The following is a 19295-nucleotide window of genomic DNA, read 5'->3' as shown; positions in this document are numbered from 1 at the left end:
CTTTAAAACAGAGATTAAAAAGTCCAGTAAAAGCAATATTTATCTTTATTCTTGGAAAACCATTTTAACTAGCTTTCCCAATGAATACCAATATTGACATTTGGTTTTATCCTTGTTTTAAAAAGCAATTGTTAATGTTTAGTAACGTTTAACCATTACTAAATGATTAACTTGTTAATCTACATGTTACAAATCTACATATACAAAATTTTTTATTTGTGCTCAGACATGTTTTTAAAATTAGCTACACAGCTTGACAACAAAGAATAACAATCAAGAAGAAACTAAGTAAATATGACTGGTCTATTAAATAAATACAGCCATTTTTATTTTTTTAAAATATGCCCAGTAGAGAATGAATATATTGATATATATTTCTCAATATATATATAATAAAAAAGAAATTCTAAAGTATAAAAAGCATATCTTGTAGTTTTACTTAGTTAGGCAGTGCTATAATTTTATTTTTTAAAATATTTATCCTAAGTTATATGTTTTAATACATTTTCTTCTAGAAACAAACATTCTTATAAATTGTGTGTAAAAATATAACGTAAAATTTTTAAATAGCAAACACATAACTAAAATTACATTAAGAAAACAATCACTCTCAATAGGTATATTTCTAAACAATGTTGACTTTAAAAAGTAAGAGTCAAAGAATCAGAACAGGGCAATGCCATTCATGAGCAAAAACAGATCCTGTTTAAACATGAATACAGGCAGTCTTTACTTTGTAAAGTGGGACTGTAAAAATTACCATGTGATTTTAATCTTAATAATCTTAAGCTATCTTAACAATCAACTGTAAAAACTATGATTGTTTCATGACCTTTAAAAATTTTTTTGTCAAAACATTAAAAACTCTATTGTAAGTTATATTTACTTATATAGTTATAAGTTGTAGACATTAATTTGTAAGTTACATATACAGCAAATTATTATAAGTATAAAGAAATGAGTAAATTGTAAAACTAATATTTAGCACACTGTAAAACATCAGAAACACTGAGAATAAAAAATATTTTATTTCTTTGTAAAAAAACTTATCAAGAGACTTGAACAGTGCTTGCCTTCTTCTTGTCATATAAATTAAGATACAGACTATCTCTTCTATCCCTGGTGAACTGTCACACACCTTCCTAAGTCTAAACCAACTTCTGACATTTTATCCTTTGCACTTTCAACGTTGGGAAATATCTCCAAGGTTTCCTTTAATGAGAAGTCTGTTGCAGGCGTCACTTCCTCTGAGATACTGTCATCCTTTTCGTCACAGCCACTCCATCATTAATGCCGGTCAGTTCGCCTGCACTAGGACCTCTGGCTGCATACCTACAGTCCCTTGAATGGTGATAGTGTCAGCATTCCCATGGTCAGCTACTTCTTCTATGCTCCATTTATGTTCAATTTCAATTTCTCTTCCAGAGTTGTTGTTTTTTGTCTTTTGCACCTTCATCTTTGGTGGGTTAATTCTTCAGTTAATAAACTGTAGTAACTGAAATTTAAGCCATGTTGCTTGGGGATTGGTGTTAACTAAACCATGGTTACTGAAATCTGTGCATACAGGAATAGTGCAAAAGGAAAATTGCCTGAAAGAATATATACACATTTCATAAACACACATACACACTTACATTCACATGTGGTAAAAATAGAGAAAACCTCTCTGGGAAAGAAGAGAATGAGTTAAGAGGAGTAGAACTTCAAAGGTATTTGTAATTTATTTCTTTACAAAGACGATATGAAGTTAAATCTGGTGTTGAGTACATGTGCATTTCTGTTTTCCCTTTTCTCTCCATATGACATTTCATAATTTAAGAATTGAATCAGCCGAGCGTGGTGGCTCACGCCTGTAATCCCAGTACTTTGGGAGGCCGAGGCGGGCGGATCACGAGGTCAGGATATCGAGACCATCCTGGCTAACAAGGTGAAACCCTGTCTCTACTAAAAACACAAAAATTAGTCAGGTGTGGCGGCGGGCGCCTGTAGTCCCAGCTACTCGGGAGGCTGAGGCAGGAGAATGGCATGAACCCAGGAGGCAGAGCTTGCAGTGAGCCGAGATTGCGCCACTGCACTCCAGCCTAGGCTACACTCCATCTCAAAAAAAAAAAAAAAAGAATCTTAAAAAAACAAACAAACAAGAGCAACAAATGATTTAAAAAATATTTATTATGCCTAGGTAGAAAAGTAGGTAGAGTGACCTTACTCTATAGGTTGTTAAAATAATTACATCTATTCCACAACACCCTCACCCTCCTCTACTCAGCCTATGCTACTTCTTTGGGCTCTGCAATTAGTAACAATTTCCAGTTCTTACCTGAATATCAGTTAAGTGCAACATTGTCTTCTTATAAGAAAGGACATCAAAATCTGTTGCTTTCCAGATTACATGATTGAAAAATTCACCTACTTTTGTCTTTTTAGTAATGACTATAAGATAATTACCTGCAAAAAGCAAGCCAAATACACATAATTATAAAAACAGTAACTATAAAGGTAGAAATAGGAGTCCTTATTGTTTAACTTTAAAGGCTAGTAGAATGAGACTGTATTGTGCCACTCAGATAAAAGGCCCATTTTTAAAGCAACCTTACAATTTATGAATAGAAAGGCCAGCATATTATTTAGAACAATCCTTACTGAAAGGTCACGTTTTTCTCAAAAAAGATAAAAGCAAAAGCTTTTCATAAACAAAGGATTTGTCTTAGTAAATGGAAAGTAGAGACAGAAAATACTTCTTTTTCTCTCTTTCATCAACCCCAAGGGATACAGGCCTCTGCTAATCATTTCCTAGCAGGCAGTTCAAAGCATCAGGTCACAAGATCTGACATTACAGGGCAATGTCCCTTCCACACCACTCCTATGTCCTTCATGTCACTCTAAATGGTAGAGAAATGTGCTGGGGCAGTACAGCTAACTGGCTGCTGCAATATTACAAGGATGAGTGGTCAGGAATCAAGGAGTCATCACAACATCATGCACAATATACCAATCCTGACCTTGCCACCTCCTCACCCCACAAATATATAAAACAGAGTAACCCTTTCCTACTGAATTAATTCTTCAGGTGTGTTCAACACTTTACCCACAAGTGCCCTCTCTGAAAGTTTTCCCATGTACATGTCTCTCCTGGAACTTGTCACACTGTACTGCAGTAGTTTACTACTTACACGCCTCTCTCACTAGACTGTGAACTGCAGGGCAAAATGGACTTTCATCCTTTATAATTCAGCATCTAGCATGTTGCCTGAAACAACAGGAACTTCAAACAAGCTCAATGAAATTAAATCTAAAGAAAAATCACCTTCTTAACAATTCAGAACATTTGCTAACATACACTATGCCCTATTAGTACAGGACTGAAGGTGTAGAATACCCTGGTCCACTGATGCATTAACATTTTTTTTTTTTTTTGAGACGGAGTCTTGCTCTGCCACCCAGGCTGGAGTGCAGTGGCCGGATCTCAGCTCACTGCAAGCTCCGCCTCCCGGGTTTACGCCATTCTCCTGCCTCAGCCTCCCGAGTAGCTGGGACTACAGACGCCCGCCTCGTCGCCCGGCTAGTTTTTTGTATTTTTAAGTAGAGACAGGGTTTCACCGTATTAGCCAGGATGGTCTCGATATCCTGACCTCGTGATCCACCCGTCTCGGCCTCCCAAAGTGCTGGGATTACAGGCTTGAGCCACCGCGCCCGGCCAAAAATTTTATTTACAGGCTGGGCATGATGACTCATGCCTATAATCCCAACACTTTGGGAGGCCGAGGCGGGTGGATCACCTGAGGTCAGGAGTTCAAGACCAGCCTGACCAACATGCTGGAACACCGTCTCTACTAAAAATACAAAAAACTAGCTGGGTGTGGTGGCAGGCATCTGTAATCCCAGCTACTCAAGAGGCTGAGGCAGGAGAATTGCTTGAACCCACGAGGTGGAGGTTGCAGCGAGCCGAGATTGTGCCACTGCACTCCAGCCTGGGCGACAAGAGTAAAACTCCATCTCAAAAAAAAAAAAGTTTATTTATATACTCCATTTGCAAAAACAATCTAGTTAAGGATTTCAACTCTAACTGAAACACAACGAAATACAAAACTTTTTTTTAAATAACAGAACCTCATGCTGATAAATTTTACCATTTGGGGAGTATTTCTTTTAAAAATTAATGACAAATACTTAACCAAGAGATTTACTGCTTAAAGCATGACACAAAGTATTACTTCATCGTACACTCACTCTAATATTATCAATTTAACTACCTGGTTTAATTACCTTCTTTGTCCATCTTAGCTTATTTTCTCTTACCTGCCACCAGATGGATTGTGCCCAGTATACCAAATATTGGTCTTGTGACAGCTGAAGGAGGAACATCTTTCTTGACTTTAAAAGAAACGAAAGAAAGAAAAATCACATACAAAAAGCTCACCAACAGAAACAGAAATTTAGTTTGATTTCAATAGTTACTTTGACTAAATCAATTTGCATGATTTGTTCTAAGAAAAGTAACATTTCTTAACTTAAATGCACTACTGATAGAGCTGTAAGTTATGTAAACTGGAGTGTAACAGCAATAAAACTGTGATAACTCCTAGAACGTATGTTAGGATTTTTCATGGAAGAAAAAATAGTCCCGTTACGAATGCCATGGTCTGCATTCCCAATGGTGAAAAGAAACTGGCTAAGAAACTGTCAGCAAGGCAGTCCCTCATCAGCACTGACTTCGCGTGGAAGTATTTTATCATGTGTCTTACTGATGACTGTTCGGCATCATCATCTTTACATTCAAACTATTCATGACCTTTAGCTTTTCAGTCTATGCAAATGGGTCTGCAATCTCTACCTACAAATAAAATGTTACTGAAAGATCAAGAATAACTGAAAATACACCCACATTAAAGCTCTTGTAAGACACTAGGTTGTATCAATGCGGTATAAAGATTAGTATAATTTAAACTTTAGGAGAAGTGTACTAACACTGGTTAAAACCAATCAGCTATCTTGAGAGATCCCAAGCCACCAAGCAACAGCCAAATAGGAAATATCAAATTATCAAACTAAAACAGAGCTCTAATTCCATTTGATCAAAGACAAACTTTATATAGTACCTACCAGAATTACCACATAATCAAAAAAACAAATTTTATAGCCATACTTTTCTTACACCCCATTATCTCACGTCATATATTTTCATATTTCGCTTCACCCACTCAAAGGCTATTTACTGAATGCCTACTCTACGGTTATTCAAATATTATACTTTAAGAAAAAAATATAGAACTCTGGAGGTGAATTAGAATCTTTCAACAAACGAAATATGAAATTCCAAATGTGTTATCACTTGGTACATTAATTTGCCACCAAAATTATTTCGTATTTATCTACTCAGAAGTGAGGGTATTCCACAAAAGTGAAAAAAAGAGTTTGCTTTTCACATCCCAGAAAAGCAAAACCAAAGTATAACTGGATAGGTAGATAACACTTAGAAACATAATTTGCCTAAGAACACCTACAAGTTTTAGTCAGTGATGGATATTTTATTTTTCATTTATTAAATTTCCTCATAGTCATGAAAGTTTTCAAAACAAAAACAAAAGCAGCTGTTAAAATTCCATACTCTTAAAGCTGAAACAACTTTTTCACTCTCAAATATCTTAAATCTTACAGCTAGAAAGAAACTTAGCTATCTAAGCCAATCCTGTTAAAATACAGCTAAGGGAAAAAATAAATAAATATTATGTTTTTAAATCCTTACAGACAGTAAAATGCTACCTAAAATTTTCAAGATCATTTCTCCTTTTCACAAAAAAGGAGACAGCATAAAACTAATGCACAAAAATTACAGGCTGGTGCAAAAGTAATTGCGGTTTTTGCCATTACTTTTCATGTATAGTAATGGGTATACCATTACATTCAAATGAGGTAGCAAGAATAAAAATTTTAGTAAGAATGCACTTAAGAGATCCACACACTGACGCACCTCTGAGTGATGTTTTTTAACTATTGTAATTTATGTATGAAATCTTTCTCCCTAAACTTCTAAATCTGGCTGTAAAATACCTGCAAGGGTAACCTCTGTGGACACACGGTCAATGGTAAGTACGTCATCTGCTCCATCATCACAAGCTTCCACATAAAATTTTTCAGGTGTCATATGCCTAAGAAGAAATGTAAAACATAACTAAACCAAATGAAACGAAGACTTCTAAAAAACTACTTATTATAACAATTACAGAGTATAAATTTGACATCATTTTCCCAGCTTCTAAATGGATGAAGCTGTTAAGTTTGCTATCCTTATGAGTTCACCGCAATTCTTCTCACTTGTATATTTGATGCTGACAAGGTTTTGATTTGCTATGAAACTATCAATTTAATGTATACAAAAAATATCATAATCAAATCTAGTTTATTACATTCAACAGGGTACAGAAGGCAATGTAGCACAGTAGGAACAGAGCCTACAGAACCAGACTACCAGTAGTCTGACCTCAGGCAAGTTACTCATTCTCTCTGATCCTCTTATTCCCTTTCTGTAAAATAACGGTAATACCAGATTCATCACGCAGCAACGTGTGAATTAAATGAGCTAATCTCTGGTAAGTACTTTGAACATTTGATGCGTAGTAAGCAAGAGGTATTAGCTAAAAATAATAAGAAATGCATTTTAAATAAAATATTTCCAGGAAATTTTAAAAAATAAATTAACATTCAGGTCAGGTGTTTTTTTAGAAACCCATATATATGTTCCTGAAAAAAACTTCTCATTCTGCAAAATAAAAAATAAAGGAGGTAGAAATACGGTTAAGAGAGACTACTTAAAATTTATGCAACTTTGTAATTAGAGTCTAACAAAAACAACAGGTGGTTTCTCAAGAAACAAATAGTTTAGGCAAGCAACTCAGCATGGTGAGGGACGGACTCAGGATATACAAAATATTAACAGAATAAAGTAAAACTGCGTTTTAGTTTGCAGGCACTAAAACGATGCAGACTGAAGTAGAACTCCAAGCCACTGACTGAGACTGTTGTTTTAAGGTAGGCACAGGAGAAGATACAACTTTTCAGAAGCTGAGCAAGGCTGGGGAGGCAGGCTGAGTCCAAGAACTATTTCTTTTTCCAGAAACTAATCTTTATTTTTCACAAACCAGACTTAAAAGAATTTCTATCTGTTCTATCTGTGCAGCAGCCAACCTGAGGGCTTTTTCCTTTCCTTTTTAATTCTACTCCCACTTGCCTATGAAAAATCTCATTCAAACCCACACAACCATCATGGACATCATTTTCTATTTACCAATTGTGTATAAGCTATTTGACATTATAGAAAAATGTCCTGCAGCAAAACAAACTCTTGTTGACTGTTTTTTACTGTAAGTTCTCTGAAAATAATCAATCCTTAATTATCCAAATAAAACTTACAACCTTCTATGGTTCATCTGTAACTAACTAAATATTAGGTTAGTTTCCTTCATTTGGGGGGATATGCTAAGTGAAGGAAAATCAGTACAACGAAGAAAGTAAATCTGCTTCAAATACAGCAATCTTCAATTTAACCTGAGTACAACAGTTCATTCCTTTTTATTACTGAAATAGCATTCCATTGTACAGATACATCGTAATTTGTTGATCCATTCATTTGTTGATGGCTATTTGGTAACTTTGGTTTTGGGTTACTATGAATAAAGAAAAGGTTCTAGGAACATTCTTGTATAAAAGTCTTAAGGCAGATGTTCATTTCTCTTGGTTAACTCCCTAGAAGTGGAACAGCTGGATCATATGGCACATATATGTTCAACTTGTGCAGGAAGAGAGAAGAGCAAGGGATTACAAGCATGAGGAAACGTTTCAGGGTAACGGATACGTTCACTATTGTAACACTGGCAATGGTTCCAAGGGTGTAAAAATGTCAAAATTTATCAAACTGTACACTTCCCTTTTCCATGTGTGTAGTTTATTGTATGTCAACTAAACTTCAATAAAGCTATAAAAAGAAAACAAAGTGAGAGGTCCTAAAACCAAAGAAATATAAAGAACTTCCAGACATGTAGTCTTAAGCCATTTTTTTTAAATCCACTATTTCAGTCCATATCTACAGAAGATGTTTTATGGAAGCACAAGTTGCATTCCAAGTGTAAGTCATTAACATTTACCAAAAGGCTACCTCGTGCTAAGCATTACGCGAGCACTAGGGACTATGCGGCAGGTGATGAATACATTCCAGGGAAAGCTGAGCCAGGAATTTCAGTGGTTGGTTTGGGGACTGACTGATGGTAGGCACAGAATTGGGATTCAAACTAGTTTTGTAAAAGTCTAAAGGCTGTAATTTTTTTTTTTCACCATACTGTATTACTAGAATTTGAAGACATCAGCCTTTGGTAGGCTGGCACAGATACATTGTTGTGTTCAAAATTGACCCTGGTTAGTAAAAAACAAAAACCTAAATGTTTTGAAAACCCTGGTTTAATAAAATTTAAAGACTTTCCATTTAAAATAATTTTTTAAAAGTTTTGTCACTTCGAGACCCAAACACTAAGGTATCTAAAATTTCATTTGAGGAAAGGATTTCATTCCTTGCTGCCATTCTCAGCCTTCTCTTCGTTAAAAAGAGATAGAGGCTGGGCGCAGTGGCTCACACCTGTAATCCCACCACCTGGGAGGCCCAGGCAGGTGGATCATTTAAGGTCAGGAGTTCGAGACCAGCTTGGCCAACATGGTGAAACCTCATCTCTAGTAAAAATACAAAAATTAGCTGGCCGTGGTGGTGCATGCCTGTAGTCCCAGCTACTGGGGAGGCTGAGGCATGAGAATCGCTTAAGCCAAGGAGGCAGAGGTTGCAGTGAGCCGAGATCGCACCACTGCACTCCAGCCTGGGCAACAGAGTGAGACTCTGCCTCAAAAAAGTAAAATACAATAAAAAGAGATAGAACTGGTAAGTGAGGGTGGATGACAGAACTCATATAATATGCTCAGCACTAAGAGGGGACTCCATGAAATACAGGCATTATTCCTATTTTACTAAATGGTTTCACACCACTGAGTTTTAATACTGGTTTTTTTACACTTCCATCGTCTTTAGTGTCTTGACAAAGCCATCACCACTGCTCCTATTTGGCTGCTTTACTTTTACATCTAGGACAAACTAACAAGTTTCAGAAAAGGTCTCAGGAAGGTGACACAGTTTTGACCAGAGTAAAGTCCATGGGCTTTATTACATACATTTTCTTCATAATACTCAGAGGTCTACGTCTTTTAAGTTCACAGCTGTATTGTGGGGGAAAGAGTTGCCATAATTTATTTCTCCAGATAAAGGGTGTGTTACCTCTTCAACAACTAATGCTATTTTTAACATAAAAAGATTATTATTCACCAAGCTCAGAAATACAATTCCTCCACTTTTTTATATTAGGCATAAACCACGAAGCTTGCATCTAAATAAACAGTCAAAAGAGAAATGCATATTGCATGCCCTCAATAGCTCACCCTTCCTACACTCTGACCACCTGTATTTACATAAATGCATTTAAACTCTCCTCACCTGTAAGACCTTTAAAATGAAAATTATTTGGACAAAAATCAATGAACTGAAAAGTCACACTTGTTTCCACATACAAGTTTGGAGGTATAACTTAATAGGCACATTTCAGTCAGCAATAAAGTATTTATTATAAAATCAGTTGTTTATAAGAGCACAAAAGTCAAACACACACACAGAAAAAAACTATCTCCATTGTAAGCAAGTAAAAGTTTTTCTCAGCCGGGCATGGTGGCTCACGCCTGTAATCCCAGCGCTTTAGGAGGTGGAGGTGGGCAGATCATTTGAGGTGAGGGGTTTGAGACCAGCCTGGCCGACACGGTGTAACCCTGTCTCTACCAAAAATATAAAAATTAGTCAGGCGTGGTGGCGCACGCCTGTAATCCCCACTAAGGCTAAGGCAGGAGAATTGCTTGAATGTGGGAGATAGAGGCGACAGTGAGCCAAGATCATGCCATTGCACCCCAGCCTGGGCGACAGAGTGAGACTCCGTCTCAAAAAAAAAGTCAAGCAAATAAAAAGAAGCAAGGCATTTTTTAATTCTAGGAAAAACAAAACATTTTTATAAAGAAATATAATTACGATATACCATGAGGCTTAATTTGAACAACAGCTACACATAAACCACAGCCCAGCCTAATATGAGCATTTTTATAGATATGGAGTAAAATACCAGAAGTTGCTTAAAAAAGCAGATGCCTCTGTTATTATAAGCTTTGTATACTACTTATTTTTAAACCACATACATAAGATTGAAATAAAAATAAGTTTTAAAAAATGTATTATAGGCCCGGCACGGAGACTCACGCCTCTAATCCCAGCACTTTCAGAGGCCGAGGCGGGTGGATCACAAGGTCAGGAAATCGAGACCACCCTGGCCAACACGGTGAAACCTCGTCTCTACTAAAATACAAACAAAAAAATTAGCTGGGTGTGGTGGCGCACGCCTGTAGTTCCAGCTACCTGGGAGGTTGAGGCAGGGGAATCGCTTGCTTGAACCCAGGAGGTAGAGGTTGCAGTAAGCCAAGATCGTGCCACTGCACTCCAGCCTGGCGACACAGCAAGACTCCATGAGGTTAGGCGTTCAAGACCAGCCTGGCCAACATGGTGAAACCCCATCTCCACTGAAAATATAAAAATTAGCCAGGCATGGTGGCAGGCGCCTGTAATCCCTGCTACTCAGGAGGCTGAGGCAGGAGAACAGCTTGAACCTAGGAGGTGGAGGTTGCAGTGAGCGGAGATCGTGCCATTGCACTCCAGCCTGGGGGACAAGAGCAAGACTTCATCCCCCCCACCAAAAATGTATTATAACCAAGTATACAAATAAGAGTAATTATGGATCAAGGTAGAGATGTCTCGCTCAAAAGTCCTGAGGCCTTTGCTTGATCTTCTCTCTCTGAGAGATGCTGTTGGAATCTAAGTTGCTGATGCTGCCATCAGGCTATTCTGATAATGTCACTGAAAGTGGTATCTCTAGGCTTAAGAACTGTAGCAATGAAAACGTGAACAGTGACTGCCAGGGAATTAACATTTCTAGGGATGGCAATTATAAGTAATGACTCACAATTCTGTTAATCATAACAGCAGGTATCATCCTAACTCACAGGCACCTACATATACGCCCTTACTGTTCTCTTCCTCTCCTTTCATTTCCCACCACTTTTGTATTGATCTTAATACTGATCTGAAGCATAATTATTTTACGTAATAAATTTTATTCTACATGTTTTATGCTTCCTAGGCTTCATTTCAAAAGCCAGTGAAATTAACTTTAACTCTCTAGCACTTACAGTCAAAAACAATTAAGTAAACATTCAGTGGTGTAATTTTTGCTGGTGTGTATTGTTTTATTGCTATTTTTGTCTTTAAATCTTCACCAAACAAGCTATCATATTACTTATTTTATGAAATGGATTTCAGAAAACAAGATTCGATCCAAGATTATTTGGTCATTATCTATACTGCTAATAACAGATCTCTAAGGTTCAAAGTAATACTGTATACTAACAAGGGTTCTGGTCCTATATAAACTATCTGGTGAGGTCAATAGCCTCCAATTCACTATTAACTCTAACTGAACAAGAATCCTACCAAGTATCTGTCAAGACAAAAGGATTCGATATCTACCCAGAGTTCTGGTTCCCATTAATAACACACATACTATAGAAGATATATCAAAATAGCATAATACTTGTATAATAATTGCTTCTATTTTGACTACCTTCATTCAGTTGGTTATTTTGCTTTTAAGGATTACTGTCCAAACACGGGATAAAAAAGAAAAAGTGGTTGGATACAGTGCTCATGCCTATAATCCCAGCACTTTAGGAGGCTGAGACAGGAGGACTGCTTGAGCCCAGGAGTTTGAGACCAGCCTGGGCAACATGGCAAAATCCCGTCTCTACAAATAATGCAAAAATTAGCCGGGTGTAGTGGCATGCACCTGTGGCCTCAGCTACTCAGGAGGCCGAGGTGGGAGGATCACTTGAACCTGGGAGGCAGAAGCTGCTGAGGGCCAAGATCGCATCACTGCACTCCAGCCTGCGCAACAGAGCAAGACACTGTCTAAAAAAAAAAAAAAAGAAAAAGAAAAGAAAAGCAAAACAAAGCAGGAGGATCTTGAGGTCAGGAGTTTGAGACCAACCTGGTCAACATAGCGAGATCTCATCTCTACAAAAAGTGTTGAAATTAAAAAAAAAAAAAGAAAGAATCAACACTTAAGTTGATTCCCCCTTTTTGACTGTTGTGAATAATGCTGCTATGAATGGGGGTATACAAATCTCTCTGAGACCTTACCTTTAATTATTTTGAGTATCCCAGAAGTGGAAATGGGACTAAAAGCTAAATTCAACAAAGGCAGTATGGGTATTACACTTCATACAAATGCACTTAATCTTATAGTCACCTGGGATTCAACAACTCTTAAGAGTGTTTTTAAAAAATTAGTCTTGTTAAATTTTAAGAAAAGCAGTATGTTTAATTATAATATTAACATCAAATATTTCTATTTTCTTTCAGTGTTGGCATTGTGATTTTCTAGTGTCTGAAAACATTTATCTCCCATGTAACATTCACATCTTATTTCAGACAACTGACCTCTTTAAAATGTTGTCAAATCAATGAGTAAAACTGGCCCACTTCAAAAATATTACTACTTACCCACCTCATACCCATTAAAATGGCTATTATCCAGAAGGAAAAACGAAAACCCAGGATAGAAAATAATAAGTATTGGCTAGGATGTGGAGAAACTGGAATCCTGGTGCTTTGTGGGTGGGAATGTAAAACGGTGCAGTTACTACGGGAAAACAGTATGGTGACCCACTAAAAATTAAAAATAGAATTCCCGTATGACCCAACAATTCCACTTCCGGGTCTATACTCAAAATAACTGAAAGTAGGGTTTCAAAAAGATATTTGTATACTCACATTCATACTGGCATTACTCATAATAGCCAAAAAGGTGGAAACCAACTATGTGTGTATCAACAAATGAACAAACGAAATGTGGTACATACATATAATGGAAAATTATTCAGCCTTAAAAAGGAAATTCTGGGCTGGGCACAGTGGCTCAGGTCTGGAATCCCAACACTCTGGGAGGCCAAGGTGGGCAGATCACGAGGTCAGGAGATGGAGACCATCCTGGCTAATGTGGTGAAACCCCGTCTCGACTAAAAATACAAAACATCAGCTAGGCGTGGTGGCACGCACCTGTAATCCCAGCTACTTGGGAGGCTGAGGCAGGAGAATCGCTTGAACCCAGGAGGCGGAGGTTGCAGTGAGCCGAGATTGCACTACTGTACTCCAGCCGGGGTGACAGAGCGAGACTCCGTCTCAAAAAAAAAAAAAAAAAAAAAAAAAAGGAAATTCTGTCACATGCTACAAAATGGATGAAGCTTAAGGACATTATGCTAACTGAAATAAACCAGTCATAAAAAGACAAATACTGCCACTTTATGAGGCATCTAGAGAAGTCAAATTTATAGAGACAGAAAGTAGAATGGTGGTTGCCTGTGGCTGGGAGGATACAGAAATGGGGAGTTGTTTAATGGGCACAGAGTTTATTTTTACAAGATGAAAAGAGTTCTGGTGATGGATGGTGATAGTGGTTGTACAACATGAATGTGCTTATTGCCCAGAATTGTATACTTAAAAATAGTTAAGAGGGTAAATTTTAAGTTTTATTTTACCACAATTTTAAAAAATAATGAAACCACTATTTTGCATAGGAACCACAGTGATATGTCATAAAACTGTAGCAAAAACATATTCCCTCAAAAATCTTATGTAAAGAATCTGGCTGGGTGCAGTGGCTCATGCCTGTAATCCCAACACTTTGGGAGGCTGAGGCGGGTGGATCACTTGAGGTCAGGAGATCAAGACCAGCCTGGCCAACGTGGTGAAACCCCGTCTCTACTAACAATACAAAAATTAGCCGGGCCTGGTGGTGCACGCCTGTAGTCCCAGCTACTCGGGAGGCTGAGGCACAAGAATCACTTGAACCTGGGAGGCGGAGGTTGCGGTGAGCCGAGATTGTGCCACTGCCCTCCAGGCTGGGCAGCAGAGCGAGACTCCATCTCAAAAAAAAAAAAAAAAAAAAAAAAAGAATTAAAATCAAGGTCTTAATGATCAAATTTAATATATCTCTGGTTGCAAAGACAGAGGCACAACATTTTACTAGGTTTGGTGAGCAAAAAGAAAAGAATTTAGTAAAGAAGGATCCCCTGTGCATACTACACTCATAGGTGGAAGGTGCTCCTACCTCCCCCATTCATCTTCCCTTTGGGTACCTCCTCACTGAGCCCTCCCTGGTTGCCTCTCCTATAGCTCAAGTTCATCACAGATTCCCCAGGGGCACGACCCAATTCCAAACCAGCTGGTGTTTCTAGAAACTCATTCTAATATGCTATCTTCTTTCTCAAAACTCTGTGTTCCCACCTACATCCTATTCCCTGAATACCCTAAAACCCATTCTCTCAACCAGACTTCTTCACAGGACTAGGTCCAAATTCCACCTAATCTGAAGTTCTAATCCACAGCACTATCTACCAGAGCCCCATATCTTCCAAAGAATTCTATTCTACCAGCATGTTCTTCTGGTCCTAACTCAGCTATGTATGGCCTGCCCTAAAATATTTCAGAGTGCATAAAAACTACGAGGATAGCTAAACTTGCAGATTTCCACGGCTCATCCCCAGAGATTTTCACTCAGTAGGCCTAACGTGGGGCCCTGGAATATGCACTTCAAACAAGCATACCAAGTCATTTGATGTAGCCTAGCACTAACCTAGGCTGGCCAGGTTAGCCTAAGTAAGCCTGAACCAGCCTGAACTCCCAGCCAACTAATGCTTTGGATACAAACCCCATATTATCTGTGCTAAAACTCATGAGAATAACCTTGGCTGCCCTATACCCCTCCCTCCACCGGAAGAGTTCTGTGAATAATATAAATGTTCATTATATTCAACAGATTACATGTGTCTACATCACAAGGAAGCTTAGGTTCCATCTGTTTTCAAGGTTGGATCGTATCTGCCCTGACTGATGACCTCACAGTTATGAGACTCTTTTAAAAAAGGCAATTTCCTGAGGAAACAGTATTCTTCAGAGGCATGTGCAGCCTGATGCAGCATCTAAAGGATTCCCTGCCTTACATCTAGTTTCAAATGACCTTTTAAAAGAAAAAAAAAAAAAAGAAAAAACGCTTTAAATGTATCCAATAATTTTGCACCTCCAACTTTCCACTGAACCTTTCAGAGAGTTATTAGTGAGCTTGAGGTCTGAGGAGCATAAGAAGTGCCCAAACCACATTTGATGTCATTTTTCTGCAAAGGAAATGTGATACCTATGCTTAAGTGCCAAGGTATTTTAGCTTATATATGGGGATAGATAAGCTGCTTAAAAATTACATTTTCAGTCTAATTATTTTGCAATTTCAAATTTATCACTGTCTGACATTATCCATGCCTATACAAATGACTTAAAAAGAAAAATGGAGCCTAACAAGATATTTAGAACTGCCTAGAAGTTTAAAAAGTATGAATTTTAAATTCTGAGCAAATCAATATTCTGTTTTCCACATTAAATATATGGAAATTCATATGGACATGTCAACTATATTTGGTTGTAAGTGACTCATTTCAATACCTGGCATGTCTGAGGACTAAGGCGAGAGCAATCTGATAAGAGAAAAAAAGGTGATATGGATAACAAAATGGAATGGAAAGATCACTGGACTCTGGACCAGCTGTATTCCAAGGCTAGCTCTAGCATGGCTTGACTGTATGATCTGACTTTGTGGCCAAGGGCAATTATTAGACTGTTTTCAACAATGACAGGATACATATCAGCCTATGACCTCACAGAGACACTGTGAAGACAATAACATACATGAAATGACTTTTAAGCTGTGTTTCTTCAAACGGATACATTCCAAATTACCCTAGACTGTGTTCTTTTTGAAGTGCTAGTACGTGGTCTATACTGGAAAGTTCCTTTCATTCACTCAGTTGATTCACTGAGAAGCTGCTCTGCACAAGGCTCTATGCTAGGTTCTGAGGAGGACTAGAGAAGAAAATGATAAGGTGTAAACTGGTTGGAAAAACAAAATACAGCCATGTGCCATGTAACAATGCTTTGGTCAACAACAGACCACATATATGATGGTGGTCCTATAAGCTTATAATACTGTATATTTACCGTACCTTTTCTTGTTTATGTATGTATACATACACAAATCTTTACCACTGTGTTGCAACTGCCTACAGTATTCAGGTGGGAGGCTCGCTTGAGACTAGGAGTTAGAGGCTGCAGTGAGCTATGACCAAACGACTATACTCCAGCCTGGGCAACAGAATGAGACCCCATCTCTTTAAAAACAAAACGAAACAAAAGAAAAAAACAAGCATTTCAACATTTAAATAAATCCTGTAGCAATCCTTTTGTAATAAAATAATCGAACTATCTCTTTTGCATGGATGTTTCTTAAAACACATCTCTAGACACATTTTTTAAAATGGCTACTGTCTCCTACCAATTCTTATACAGAAACCAATTTCACTTTTAAATGCATCCGAAAAAGAATACTCCTTAGGGCAGGAGCCACATTTAAAACCTTCAACACAGCCTCAGAGCAGGAAGAGCCAAAAGGAAGGAATAGAAACGGAAATTCTAACTCATAAACCCCTTGGTAAAGAAAAAGTTGCAAAAAAGTTATACCTTCACATTTACAGAAACACTCAAAACTTTTTTTTCAGGGGGAAAAAAAGCTAGGACTGACAAATCAGAAAATGGGTTTCACATAACCCCAGTTTGACTTTATCACCCAAATAATTTAAGAGTTTCCACTTCTCACAAAAATCAATACAAAAACATCATTCTTACCACTTAAGGGACAAATTTCTTTTCTCTTTTATGTATTCAGAGGATTTTGGTTTGTTTTAAGGTCTGAATTGGTTAAATTTAGTGTTCTGGCAGCTGAAAAACAATCATAATTCTCAAGTTCTCCATCCTATTCAATCTTTGCCACGCTAAGCTGCATCAAGCCATGGCTCCATATTGCTTAAACACATTTGAGACCTGGTGTAGGATCACATTAAACCCTTCAGTGTCTATCAGATAGACAATAACCTAATTAGCTAGCAGAGCACATGTGACAGTGGCCTGGCCAGAAAAGCAGTGGAAGACACTTCCTTGAACTCTTTCACCAACGACAAGGTAAGCACTTTGCAAAGGGGAACTGGGAGAAAATACGGAAAGGTGGAGAGGAAAATGTGGAGGGAAGCGTGCAGCTAGGGTTTTCAAACAACATTACAGTAAACAGAAATGGCACGGAGGTGGACTGTAGAAAAAGCAATCATCTTTTCTGCAACACACACAGTGTGGAATAGATGACCCCTCTCTCTGAATTTTGCACCTCTAACTTTCCAGTGAATCTTTCAGAAAGTTATTATGAGCTTGAGGTCTGAGGAGCATAAGAGGTGCCCAAACCACATTTTGAGGTCATTTCCCTGCAAAGGAAATGTGACACCTATGCCTAAGTGCCAAGATATTTTCGCTTATATATAGGGATAGATAAGCTACTTAAAAATTACATTCGTTTCTCCTACCAGATATTCCCAGGCTGTGGCCACCAGATTTTCAAACAGCCTAGGAGTAGAACACGAAGTGAGTACAATTATTCACAGACAAGAAAAGTGTGGATGCTAATGGGTAACACTAAGGGAAATAAACACATGTTGTTTTTAATCCAAGACAAACCAAAGCCCTTAAAAGCACTTATTTTATAACTCTTAACAACCAGAGCCTCTCTATCAAAGACTCAAGAACTTGGATTTACCGAGAAGTCACTTTGCAGTGTCAGAATTCTCGAGATTAGCCTCTGGCTGTCGACATAGACTTAAGAACCTGCTTTTGGCTGGAGATGTTTAAAATTTAAACCAAAGTAAACTCCTTCAGGACCTTAAGAGTACTGACTGTACTTTAAATTTTTTCTGCACACTGAAAAGTGGTCAGGCAGGCTTCAGTACCTAGATAGGCTGTAACCAAAACAAAGGTTTGTTGATTTGTGTGTAGACTCTAAACCGCTGTTTTAGGTCCGTTAAGGAAGAGAAAACTCTTTTTCTCTGCTAAGTCATACAGATAAATTCAGTCTCTAGCTCTCCATAGAAAGTGGGGACAAGCGTGCCCTGAAGGGCCGCATCATAACGCCGACCCCCGCTCGCTGGAGGCCAGTCTGCAGCTTCTCTCTTCAGCTGTGGGCGCTGGGGCCGAGCACGGTGGAGAAAGGCCGGCGAGTCGCTGGTTCCCGGTCCATGGCTATTCGGGCAAGGCCTAGGAGAGGCCGCGCCGGATGAGGAAGACCGGTAAGTGCTAGGAGCTCCCACACCCTATCTGCCGCCCGGGACTCAGAAGCCCTCCCCGAGGCCGGGGCCCGCAGCTGCCTCCCCGCCCGCCGCCCCTCCGGCCCGTGGGACTCACAGCTTCAGCTGCTCGTAAGCCGCCGTCGCCATCCTGCACAACCACCTCCTTCCTTGTCTCTCCGCCGGCCCCGCCCCGCGCCGCCACCTCGGCTACAGCGCTATCGGTCACCCTGGCACGGCGGCCGCAGCGCCCAGCCTCGTCCCACCCCTTTTCCCGCCCCACAAGAGAGCCGGCCTTAACGGGAGGCGGTAGAGGACAAATTAGTGTGCGAGCTAGAGCACGCGAGACATGCCGCCGATACGGCGGGTTGGAGTGCGACGAAGACCATGACGAAGCCGCTGCGGATTGGTGGAGCGCGTTTCGGGGAAAGGCGGAGCAGCGGGAGCTGTGGCGCCGAGGCAAAATGGATCGCTGGTTCCCGGAAGCCTGTTCACACTGCATAAGGGTGATCAGCCCTCGCGGAAAAACTTTTACTAGCTCGGGGCCAGTGGCGCAATGGATAACGCGTCTGACTACGGATCAGAAGATTCTAGGTTCGACTCCTGGCTGGCTCGCAGTGCTCGTTTTGCCACACTTGCATGTATTACAAGACCTTGGAAAGGTATATGGTTAGAATGTGAGAGTTAAATATCTCAAATTTTGATGCTACTTTGCTCACAATGTCATCCTTTAAACTATGCTAGGAACCTGGAGTTGTCTGAGGTGGTTCGCAAACTGCAGAGCGTCCTGTTGGTAATGATGCACCTGAGAAGTCTGTAAATGGGGTATATTTAGACAAACACACCTGGAAAAGTAGCAGTTTGGAGTGGGCATTGCTGTGGCTGGATGACGCAAAAGCGCATGTAAGGCA

General features: G+C 39.1%; 1 protein-coding gene and 1 non-coding gene across 5 annotated transcripts in view; one reads left to right on the top strand and one right to left on the bottom strand.

Moving 5' to 3' along the window:
* SACM1L (SAC1 like phosphatidylinositide phosphatase) overlaps window positions 1–18759 on the bottom strand; it is a 54696-nt gene extending 35937 nt beyond the window's left edge. The window contains exons 1-5 of one of the 4 annotated variants that reach the window (XM_030936101.1): window positions 18503–18759; window positions 17632–17671; window positions 6049–6146; window positions 4297–4371; window positions 2318–2445 (exon numbers count right to left, since the gene is read on the bottom strand). In XM_030936101.1, the coding sequence (XP_030791961.1) occupies window positions 2318–2445; window positions 4297–4371; window positions 6049–6142 (297 nt within the window). In that variant the 5' untranslated portion in view covers window positions 6143–6146; window positions 17632–17671; window positions 18503–18759. The remainder of the gene's footprint in view (window positions 1–2317; window positions 2446–4296; window positions 4372–6048; window positions 6147–17631; window positions 17672–18502) is intronic. The other 3 variants (XM_010374808.2, XM_030936106.1, XM_030936103.1) reach the window with 3 other exon arrangements.
* Window positions 18760–18926: 167 nt separating this feature from the next.
* TRNAR-ACG lies at window positions 18927–18999 on the top strand. Its single transcript has one exon. It is a non-coding gene; the product is annotated as a tRNA-Arg (tRNA).
* Window positions 19000–19295: the final 296 nt, after the last annotated feature.

This window comes from Rhinopithecus roxellana, chromosome 1 (assembly GCF_007565055.1).
Source record: "Rhinopithecus roxellana isolate Shanxi Qingling chromosome 1, ASM756505v1, whole genome shotgun sequence".
Classification (NCBI taxonomy): Eukaryota; Metazoa; Chordata; class Mammalia; order Primates; family Cercopithecidae; genus Rhinopithecus; species Rhinopithecus roxellana.
This window is presented reverse-complemented; position numbering and strand designations above follow the sequence as displayed.